At 38.7% G+C, this 11,716-nt stretch overlaps 1 protein-coding gene across 1 annotated transcript; it reads right to left on the bottom strand.

Moving 5' to 3' along the window:
• Nucleotides 1-1,437: 1,437 nt before the first annotated feature.
• On the bottom strand, nt 1,438-10,892 carry RAG1 (recombination activating 1). The gene is made up of 2 exons (XM_074227578.1): nt 10,809-10,892; nt 1,438-5,043 (listed from the first exon to the last, which is right to left on the bottom strand). Exon 2 carries the CDS (start codon nt 5,021-5,023, stop codon nt 1,877-1,879), a length of 3,147 nt encoding a protein of 1,048 aa, XP_074083679.1. The 5' UTR covers nt 5,024-5,043; nt 10,809-10,892; the 3' UTR covers nt 1,438-1,876.
• Nucleotides 10,893-11,716: the final 824 nt, after the last annotated feature.

Here is an 11,716-nt window from a genome sequence, read left to right as displayed (position 1 = left end):
ATTACAAGCACTTGAATAATATGTAAACTATGGCAATGATGCCCACTAAAAATATTTTTAAAGGAAAAAAACCCTTATTAACCAATATATCATTATAAATCGCTAATATATAAAAACCTGTGCTTACTATAAATTGCCAGCACATTTCTAGATTTTTAAAAAAAATATATACTACAACATTCATACACACACACACACAAAAATATTGAGTTTCTAAGCAATGAAACAGACTCTAGGCTTTAATGACTTCCTTCAGCTTAATTCCTATTATTCACCAGGTGGTTCCCAAACTTTCAAATTTGCCCACAGAATTTTAATTGCAAAATTGTGAGCTCCAAGGTTATCTGTTCATTTAAGTTAGCCTCAGAAATTCTGCCCATTGAAGAGCTAACAAGTCATGGTGATTTTGATGAGCAGTCATTTAGAATAGGAAATGAAAAAGTAGGAGGGTATACTATGAGTGAAAATTCATCCATATGGAAAGTGAATAGGTGATAATAGAAACAGTCTACAATAGAAGAAAAACCCCAGATTATACCTGGTTTTAGTGAATTGAACCAGGTTTCCAGAGATGAAGAAAAAAAGTTACAGTCAAATTTGAAACAAAGCATTCCATCGCATAGATATACTTCCAGGGAGTAATTTCACATTTTAAAAGCTTCCCTGGTCTTGGAAAATCATAGAAATGCTTCTCAGTACTGCAGATTGTCTTGCTTACTTAAAAACAACCAACCAACCAACTGAAAAATGCTACATTTTCTTAGATGCCCATGCTTAACCAAAATATTGTAACTATGGTCTTCTGTAAAGTTCACCTCACATGAAATCATTTAATGCTTGTTATTTTATTTTTTTATTTTTACTTTATTTTAATTTAATTTTATTTTATTTGTCTATGTATGACTTCCCAAACTGGATTGAATTTCCCCTGGGATGAAAGGTATTGCTTTGATTGTAAAATTTTCTGATTGCTATAGGCACACTTCCAATCAATGTCATTTTGCAATGGCAGTCTTAAAATATAGCATTCCTACCTATATGTCATTGAATTTACAACCAACCTTGTGACTTTGAGTAATCAACTCCCCATTCCTGAGTCTTATTGTGCTCATTTGAAAAATGTGAAAATCAGCCTAGATTTTTAAAGTCCCTTCCAAGTGTAACATGCTAAAACTCTATGCATCAAATGATATAATATTTAGTAAAGCATTTTCAAAAGCACAAAAATACTAGACAAACGTGACCCATGCCTGTGATTTCCTCTTATGTGGGAACTCCTAAGGGAGAAACTCCTTCCACAGATGCTGATTGTTAACTCATCTATAACCAAGATATTTTGTAAAATTGAACAAGTCTTTGGAAATTGTGGACAAGAGTAAATGTGTGGAATATCACATAGGATGATTAACTATTCAGATGAAATAAAAATAGTATATAGTAATAATAATGAAAATGTCAGAACAATGATATTATCATAAATGATTACAAATAAAATGTAACCAGTTTATGAGAAATCCCTGACTGGTGTTATGGATTCTTCTTTTGCATCTATAGCTTTGAAATCCATGTCACTTGAACAAACATGTCAATCTCTCATCCCCTGTAACTACTCAGGACCTGAGTTACTGAACCTTCAAAAGACTGACAACCATTGTCTCCTCTTTAATCCTTTAAAACAGATCAATCCACCCATACTAAACCATCTATTAGACTGTGCTACACCATCTGCCACCCTCATGACAACTAAACCCATCTTGGGGGTGGTTCATTAAAGCCTAGAATACACAGAAGTGAAGGCTACCACATGAGGGAGAAGACCCATGGCCACCCACAGGAAGACTAGCTTGTAAAATCTACTTTTAGGAAGTTATTCAATTTAGAATTCCATTGAATCAAGAATTTCTAATGAGTCTTCTAGTCCTAGGGAGTCTTCAAAACTTGCTTGTGAGTTGACAATGAGCCCAGGATTTTTCACAGCATTATGGGCATTCATAAACTTTTGGAGGTATTTGGAGGTATACAACCAATGGTGTTTCAAGACATCCTCCATTTCATAACACTTGGACTGTCTAGCATTCATTTTCCGGAAACGTCGGAAGAGTTTATTACCAGATTCATTCCCTTCACTGGCCCAGGCTCCAATGGAGCCATCTCTCTCAATGATCTCAGGAACATGGGCCAATGTCTTGTGAAAGTAATTGGTGATTTTGCCCTCATATCTGTACTGGAACTTGGTAGACAAGAGTTCTGCAAATCGCTGTGAATTGAAACTATACTGGCAAAGTGATTCTGGGCACTCTTTGGCTGGGCATGTTGAGCGCCATACAGGTTTCATCTTCAGGTAAAGATCCATTAGTTCTCTCAAGGCTTCTTGCCTTTCCTCACAGTGAATTAACTCACATACTGCTTCCACAGTCTCCTTGGTCATGAGCTTCCTGGCAAAGTTGCCATTCATCCTCATGATGGGCTTCAAGTTCATTTGTTTCCTGAGGTGCTTGTCCAGGGTAGCCTGCCATCGTTTCCTTTCTTCTTTGGATGCATTGGGATTCTTATAAACTTCCCCAATCTCCAGCTGGAAGAGTTTATAAAACTCTGCTGCATTGCCTATATCACAATGGAGAGCATCAATGGAAGGAACTGTCTCAATGAAAGGCTTGGCTGAGACTCCCTTCACTCTATCTCTCAGTTCTTCTGCTGACTCCTGGTAGGGGTTGGATCTCCAAACTTCATAACGTTCTAGATTCTCAGAATGACTTCTAGTTATGGAGTGAAGGACAAGATTTTGGGAAGCTTCCAGCCGGGTGGCATCACAGAGGGTGCAAATGTAGACAGAGCCAGAAGCCTCAAGACCTTCAACTTCCCGAACAAGTTTTTCATCATAGCCAGTTCCTCTAAAGATGAACTTAAATATTCTTTGGATGCCTCCCATCTCCAGAAGTAATTCACTGCTCTTCATCACCTCTCTCTCTGCAATGAGGGGACTCAAGATGGCTGTGAGAGTCTCGTGATCAGATTCATCTGCCAGCATGAGACACAAGGGCTTACAGCATAGTTCTGAATTGGGCTTGGCTTCTTCAAATATTCTTACAGTCTCCTCACCCTGAGCTATACTGATATTCATAATAGTGAACGAAAAGCGAACAGCCTTCTCGGGAACAGCTGGCCCACTCCCATGCTTCTCACTCACATCTCCCATCCCATCACAGGATTCCTTCACCACCACAGTGAAAGGGCCACTCAGGTAGTCACCCAAATCTTGGGATTTCATGCCTTCTAGGATATCTTCTTCCATGTCCATCAAGGCTGACACCAGTGCCGCATCATAACGAAACCTCTTTGCAATAGTGTCAACTGGATAGTCATCCACAGACGCAGACCACCCAGAAAGTCCATCAATGATGCCTATGTCTGTGCGAGCAGAGACATTCATCAGAGGGGGCTTCCACTCAAATGGGTAGTATCCAGGCAGGAGAGTCTTCTCTGCATTGCGAAGGGCATGCAAGGGCTGGAAGATCTGCCTCCCGGTGATGGCTTTGACAGTCCGGTACATCTTGTGGTACTGGCTACAACTCAGAAAAGTGTTGACCCGAATAGCCAAACACACAGCTGCCTGGAGACCTGACCCTCTCCCCTGCATGATGGCCTCAAGCTCATCTGCTTGCCGATGCTCATTCCTTGCTCTCAGGACCAGAAGAAACAAAGTCAAACATACTGCCTTCAAATCACCTCCTTCTTCTTTGTCTGCAAAAGCTTTGACCTGCAGCTTCAGTTCTCTTAGACGGTGTTTCTGAGCCCTCCTGGTCAGGGACAGGAGATGCTGCCGGGGTCGGCCTCCTTTATTGATGTATACATGTGATTCTTTTGGTTCCTTGTGACTAGAGATGTGCTGATTGTACTTTTCAAGGATGATCTCTTTGTCACAGTCTTTTACAGGGCATTTCACCACCAGGGAATTAAGGATGTTCACAAAAGACCTCACTGGGCTTTCCACATCTGTAGGGAAGCATGGATATTGGCAAGAAGGGCAATAACTACCCATGACCTTGAGGCACCTCAAAATGCAGGTTCTGCAGAATAAATGTTTACAGGTGGTTTCCACTGGGTCAGTCAAAATGTGGTCACAGATCTGGCAAGATATGGCCTTCACAAAGTCCACAGGGTGGTCCACAGCAAGCAGTTTAGTACTCAGGTGCATCTTACTGCAATTGGTAATCTTATTCATCAGATCTTTGTTGTTGTTTCGAGGCTGAACTTGACTCCTGGGGAGATGGGTGACTTTCCTATCCCGGTTGGTCACAGCCTTGAGTTTTTTGCTGAGTGATGGGTTGGATTGATGACCTTTTCTTTTGAGTCCCCGGCGGGCTGCCTGGCAGATGTCACAAGATGGGGTGTGTGGGTGCCATTCTATGGCAACCTTTCTTGGGAAGTATACCTCACATGGAGCATTGCTGAACCTTCCATACATAACATTCCAACAGTTGTGGCAAAACTGGGTGGGATGGATGGAGTCAATATCCCCTTTCACATCAATTTTAAAAACCTTTGCAATCAGTTCTGGCCAGGAGGTGACTTTCTTTTCCTTCTTTCGGAGGAGATCCTGAGTTTTACTGTCCACCGGACCATGGACAGGGTATCTCCTATTCTGTCCATCAGCTCTAAAAGAAACAGCACAGATACGGCAAAGCTGCCGGAGACTGGCCTGGTGAATTGCCTTCTCCCGGGTCTTCCTGACATCAGAAGGCTTCTCCAAAGACTTGGCATGGGCTGTGAAGGTTGGCTGGACCAGAACTGGCTTTTCTGGTGCTGGAATGTTAGCACTGCCTATAACCACTGGTGTTTCCTCCAGAGAAGCTTGTCCTTCCACTGCCTTCTTATTTGGTCCCTGAGCTTCTTCAGGAGAGGGTTTCATAAAGGATCGTACTTTGAAAAGTTTGAATTTCCATTCAGAAAATTTCATGTGTGGGTGCTGGATTTCATCTGGTGCAGAGTTAAGTCCTCCACTTGGTGCCAATGGTATTTCCATGATGGCAAGGATGAGGGCCCCTGGGAATAAATGGAAAAGGTCAGATCAGGTGGAAATTTGAGAAACAGAGAATTAATGCCAGACATTTTATTTATTCAAGTCAGAGGTAGAAGCTGATACTACATTATCACTAAAATAAAATAGAGGCAGTTACACAAAAGGATAACTTCTGGGGTCATAGACCAGAAGTATCAGACTAGAAGCCCCTGGGTTCAAATTCTGTCTCTGACACTTGCTATCTGTAAGTTCCTGGGTAAGTCACCCCCTCTCCCAATCTGTGAAAAGAAAAAAGAAAGAAGAAAATAGGAAGGAAGGAAGGAAGGAAGGAAGGAAGGAAGGAAGGAAGGAAGGAAGGAAGGAAGGAAGGAATAAAAGCTGGAAGGAAGAGGAAAAGAAAGAAAAGGAAAGAAGGAAGAAAGAAAGGAAGGGGGAAAGAAAAAAAAAGGAAAAAATAAACAAAAAAAAAGAAAGGATAATGTTATATCTACTTTTAGGAGTTTTCTGTGAGGTTAGAGTTAGACATAGACATAATCCACATATAGTAGGTGCTTAATAAAAGCTTGTGGATTGAAATGATAATGTATGTGAAACTCTTTACAAACTTTAGCCCATTATATCAATCCCTGCTGTTATTATTATTCTGTACATTGATTTCCCCCTTACTGCATCAGCCAGACATTGCATTTCCAGCTTTTGAAAACAGACTTTCAAGGGCTTCATTGTTTATTCCTTCCAAACTGGCCATAAAGAAGAGATAAAACTACAGACCCAAAGAAAATAATTATTCACCAAGTGAAAGGATGAAGCCAACTTGAGCTTTATGAATGCAAGCTAATAAGTATTATGAATTGTAATTATGCTTGCAATTTTAATTAGAGAATGTTGCTGTAAATTATAAGGCTGTATCTACACTGGCTATAAAAATCCCTGGATTCTTCAAACTTGTGGGGCACTGTGCCATATTCTCTGTGTTCTGTGGTACCCTATGAAGAATTTTCCAGATGAAAAGTTCCAAGAGTCTTGGATACTCCACAAAGATGAGCTATTGAAGAGTTAGCAAGGCTTCACTCAATTGTCGTCTATTTGGCAAATAATTGGATACTACAGGCTTTTTTCTTTCTTTTTTTTAAAGTGGGATAAAGTAGGAGTGGTTATTGTTCTGTGATTAGGATCCTTCAGCAAGTGGCCTGTGACACACCATCAATAGCCCAGCAAACACCTACCAAAGAATTCTACTAATTGGGATAGAAGTTAACATCATGCTCTAGGACCCCCATTCATAATGCTCTCTAAAATTACTTGTTCCCTTCCTCACTTAACAAATTCTCTTAATATATAAGTGGAAAAGTAGAATAATTAATTAATTAAGCATTATAGACTACTCCTAAAACACTTACTACCCTTTAGCCAAGTTGAGCTACTCAGCATTTCCCCATTTATATCCTATACTTCTCTGCCTCAATGTCTTTCTTTATTTCATAGGTATTATTCCCAGTTCCCACCGTTTATAACTCTTATAAAACTCTATGTCCCTTAAGTTCCTTTCCCAAAACTCCCATCAAAAATGATTCCCAACATTTAGCATCTACAAAGAGCTTTACACATTGACCTTCACAACAATCCTGAGAGGCATCTGATATTATTATTATCCCATTTTTCAGATGAGCAAGCAGAGACAGAGATTGTGACTTGCCCAGTTTCAAGTTAGTATCTGAGGCAGGATTTGGACTCAGCTCTTCCTGATTCCAAATTCAGTACTCTCTCCAGTTGTATAACTAGTTGAGATTTCCTTTCTTAGGAAATACTTTTTCAGTCTCTCTCCAAACATGTCCTTTTGATAATATATCTGTTTGTACATATGTCCAATTCTTCCACTAGATTATAAGTCTCATGAGAACAAAGATAATGTCTTATTGATCTCTGTTATCTCCCTCAGCAATTAATAGAGTAGGGGCTTCATAAACTTTTGTTGAATTAAATTCAATTGTCAGTCATATAAGATTCAGAGTATGTTCATTGTGACATAGTAGATTGATCATTAAATAATTACTTAATTAAATTGTACAGAAAGTCATTAGCCTAAAAGTTTGGCTATGTCCATTCTGAGCTACAAAATCAACCATTGTGGCCAATTGGTTCCATGGTGCAGCCAGTTTTTCACTGAATTAACCAACTAAGTTGACCAGAGATTTTTACCATCATAGAGACATACATTGCCTCAAGCTAACATACCTCATAGTGAGAACAAAGGGCTGTTCCCAAGATCTGCCAACAGTTTTCTTTTAAGCTTTTCCTCTAAACTACTGAAATTTGATGGGTCTTCCATGGATGAGGCTTCTAAGATGGAAGTTTATTTTTTTTAATTAAAAGCAATTCTCTTAGCAATGTTTTAAAGGAATCCCCGCTTTGAATATTTTTTACACAGAACAATATCCTTTCCAAAGAGCCCTGAACCATTTCAAAATCCTTTAAACACCTCTCAACCAGACTGACATATTCCTCAGTGTCTGTCTTCATTCATGTTTCTCAACTCTGTCCCATAGCTTCAGGTGACAGCTCTTTCTGGAATCTCTTATGCACCCCATTTACTGATTCCTGAGATATTCATTTTCTATCTCTTTGGCTTGTACCCCTTCTAGCCTCTATCAGGTAGTAATCACAATAAGTGACATCTATAGCATATTTTAAAATTAATAAAGTGTTTTATACACATGATTTCAAAACAAGCTTTTTAACTATGAATTATAGTATTTTAGCTTCATTTTCCAGATGATGAAATCTGTACTCTCTACCAGGCAGATAAGATTAAGTGACTTTTCCAGGGTCACACAGTTAATAAATATCAGGGGCAGAACAAAGCACAGGTCTTTCCAACTGAAGGTCCGAAAAGCTATACAAAATGTCATAATCATCAAAATTCATGCTGATACAGCATTCTGTGGTTAAAGGCCACTTTACATACATGGTCAAACTTGATCTTCACAATAATCTAATATTATGATAGGACAAATATACATGATATTCCTAAAATCTTAATGAAATTTTAAACTTGGAACTTGGAAAAACTTTAAACTACACCAAGACTTTTAAACCATCTTATCTTCTCCCCATTTTTATAGGTAAAGCAAATAATAATAATGTTTGTCCTTCACTTTCAAAGACCACAACATCAGGGAGGTGATGTCATGACAAGCACGTAAATTGGATTTGAGTGAGGGGGGGACTGTGCTAAGTCACCAACCTCATTTTCTCCTCCAGAGTCATCTGGGTCCAGTGGCAAGATATGTGAATCAAGACAACTGGAGAAGGCCCTGGATGTGAGGCATCAGAGTTAAGTGACTTAGGAGAGGGGATCATATTCACCAAGATCAAATAGGACCAGACCCTAACCTCATCTAATTTCATTTCCTATACTTTTTCTGCAACCCTTACCTAAAGCATGCTAGCATACTTCTACCTAAGTCTGTTAATATTTTTTGATTAATAATATTTTGTTACCATGTAAGATTTGATGTGAATCCACACAAAATATGGGGAAGAGTCATGGATTTGGAGGGAAAGGATACAGGTTCAAAAACCAGCTCTGCCACTTATTACCAATGTGACCCTGAGTCAATTATTTAACCACTCTGGGCCTCAGTTTCCTCATTTGTAAAATGTAGTAGTTAATGTCTAAACTTATTTTTCAGTTCTAAATCTATGTCCTATATTGATTCAAATCTATGTCTTCTGACTCCAAGTCACTCTTGCATGCTACAATCCATAGTAGTTACAATTTCACCAAATTTCATAATTAGAAGGAACCAAAATCAAACCCAACAAAATATTCCCAAAAGGATCATTTCTTTGAAGACCTATTATGAGAAGGGGAACCCACTGACTCTGGAGGGAGCCTAGTCTACTTAAGGCTACTACAGTTGTTAGCCAAAATTTGCCTCTTGACAACTTGTACCCATTGAGTCTACTTCCATATGCTGAAAGAAGACAAAATATATCTGATCCCTCTTTCAAATGATAGGCTTTGAAGTGTGTGAATTTCAAACATTTATTATTTTACTCAAGGCTGGCTCTTCTCAAGGCTAAACACTCCATTTCTTTAAACTGATCCTCATGGCATGAACTTTTCACCATCCTGGATACATCCACTGAAAATTCCAACTTATCAGCATTCCTCCCAAAATGTGGTATCCAGAACAGAACATAGGACTTTAGATGAGGTCTAATCAGTCTGGGTATAGAGAACTCTCTGTTTCTTATTCCTGGTATACTAAAACTGTGTTGTCTTTCTTGGCCATCATATTCCAATTTCAATTTATTGAGTGTGAAGCCCACTAAAGCATCCCTGATTTTTTTTTATCCCAGATAAATTATGTTCTAACCATATCTTCCCTTCTTAGAATGTGAAATTGATTCCTTCAAATCTTTATCCTTATCAAATTTTATTATATGAGATTTAGCTGAATCTTCTGACCATTCACTGTGCTAGCCATCCTTCCCAGCTTTGTGTCACCTGCAAATGTAATCAGCAGGTATTTTCTCCAAATTTTTGACAAAAATGTGAAAAACCAAAGAGTCAAGCATAGATCCCTGAGACATTCCACTGGAAATTGGTATATACAGAACTGTATCCATGATCATTCTAAAAATCACCAAAAGCTGGTTCTTCACTTTTTATCATTTTAGTTAACACTAGCCACAGCATAGCACCAAATAAATATAAGACTATCCCTAAAGCACAGGTCTGATCATACCCAGGCTCTGTTCAATAAACTCCCATGGCTCCCTATTACTTATAGAACTATCTTTATTCCAACTTCCCTACTGCTTCCAAGTTTATAACTTCATCTCTCTGAGTCCTAGATTTTTTTATCTGTAGAATGAGGGAGTTGAACCTATCAAGTTCTTTCCAGTGCTAAATCAAAGATCCTAGGCTTTCCATTTTACAGAAGAATAAAATGGGTTTCAGGGAGCTTGGATAACTTGAAAAAGTCACATAGTGGTACAATTATAGGCTTTTCAGTTCAAAATCTAATATTCATTTCATAACGGTCATTCAAGTCAGAAGACAGAGTTATCCTCCCTTAAGGTACTTGGCAAGGGATATTGCCTCAGAGATCATCCCTTTAGAATAGAATCTTTTATAAAAGTTTGATGAAAAGGCAGTATGGATGGTGGTTAGAATTCTGACCGTGGAATCAGAAAAGCCTGATTGAAATCCCATCTCTGACATTTTAATTGTCTCATCATGAAAAGTCAATCAGCCTCTCTGAAGCTCAGGTCTCTCTATTAAAAGGGGTCCATAATGTTTATGAAATATACCTTAAAGGCAAGTTGGATGGCATAAATTAGATGATGTATAAGACAATACCTTCACATACTTTAAAGCATTTTATGTGTCAGATATTGTTCAATTCTGGGTCAAAAAAGACATGAGGACCAATATCATTTTCTTCTGAAATTCCACAGTAGTGGGTTATTCCCTATAGTTGAGATTAAGCAGTAATTTCCAACAAAGTCTTAAACTTGCCCAATTAATTTATTTAATCAATATACATTTGTTAAGCAACCTCTATATACTTGCGCTGTACTAGATTGCAATCATCAATAGAGTTCATCTCCATAAACTAAAACATTTTATTTCTCATTCCCTTCTTTAGATCAATCCTCAGTCCCTCACCAGCACCACCAAGTTAGAAGTCAACTACTTCTATTGAGAAAAATCAAATTATAATAAAAGTGGAGTCAAGAGGCACATTACATTCACAGTTTGAGAAAAGAATGTTACCTTCCAAGAGGAGCTGCCCGGTAAAGGTTGGTGTCAGTCTGTGATTCGGCCGATATTACAGTATCTCAGAAGCAAACACAATGCCTTTCTCCATCACACTCTTACCTATTCCATAGAGCAAAGTGCAGCTGTGTTATTTATCTAGCCCTCTGCTGTCCTTTCCAGCCCCCCCACACCCCAGTGGGGGTAACCACAAATTGCACTCAGCCAATCAGAGTCTGGGAGTCCCAACTCCAGCTGGCGCCTGGCTCTCTAGGAAGCTTAGTTTTGTGGGAGCCCGGCAGAGGGGTTGGTTTGTGGTCCCCTTGGGAAACAGGTCAATACTGCGGGTCTATTCTCTATGTGGGTTCCTTTGAACTTTTGAATTTTGTTCTGGCTTTTATATACTGGGAAAGGGGTTCCTACAAATTGTGCAACTCTAGGAGAGTCAAAATCATCATCATTCATTTAATGAACATTCATACAAAATGTTGGAACATTTTGTAAAATATAAACATAAAGTCTTAGTCTAGCTTAAAACTTCACTAAGACTGGAGACATATCATCTTGGCAGGTCCTGCTGGCAAGAATTGTCAATTCCAACTTGGTCTCTCAGTTTCCAATCTCTCTGCTATCATCCACAGCAAACAATGAGATATTCCAAAAAAAGAGATCTTATCCTTTCATTCTCTCACTCAATTCTTTGGGAAAATTAGAAAAATAAAAACTTCTCAAATCTTAAAATCCTCCCTGATTTGGTTCCTATTTCTTTCCAATATTAAGTCCTCTTCCTTCTCTTCTCACACATGTTACTCTAGTAAAACTAGTCTCTAAGAATCACATTCTATTCCTTCTTTCCATCTCTTTACAGAAGCCCTCCTCTGCCATGTCTGAAATGTGCTTATTCTTCATTTCTGTCTCTTAGAATC

Source organism: Macrotis lagotis, chromosome 3, assembly GCF_037893015.1.
Source record: "Macrotis lagotis isolate mMagLag1 chromosome 3, bilby.v1.9.chrom.fasta, whole genome shotgun sequence".
In the NCBI taxonomy this organism is placed as follows: domain Eukaryota; kingdom Metazoa; phylum Chordata; class Mammalia; order Peramelemorphia; family Peramelidae; genus Macrotis; species Macrotis lagotis.
The sequence above is the reverse complement of the archived record's forward strand: the minus strand, read 5'-3'. Positions and strand labels throughout refer to the sequence as shown.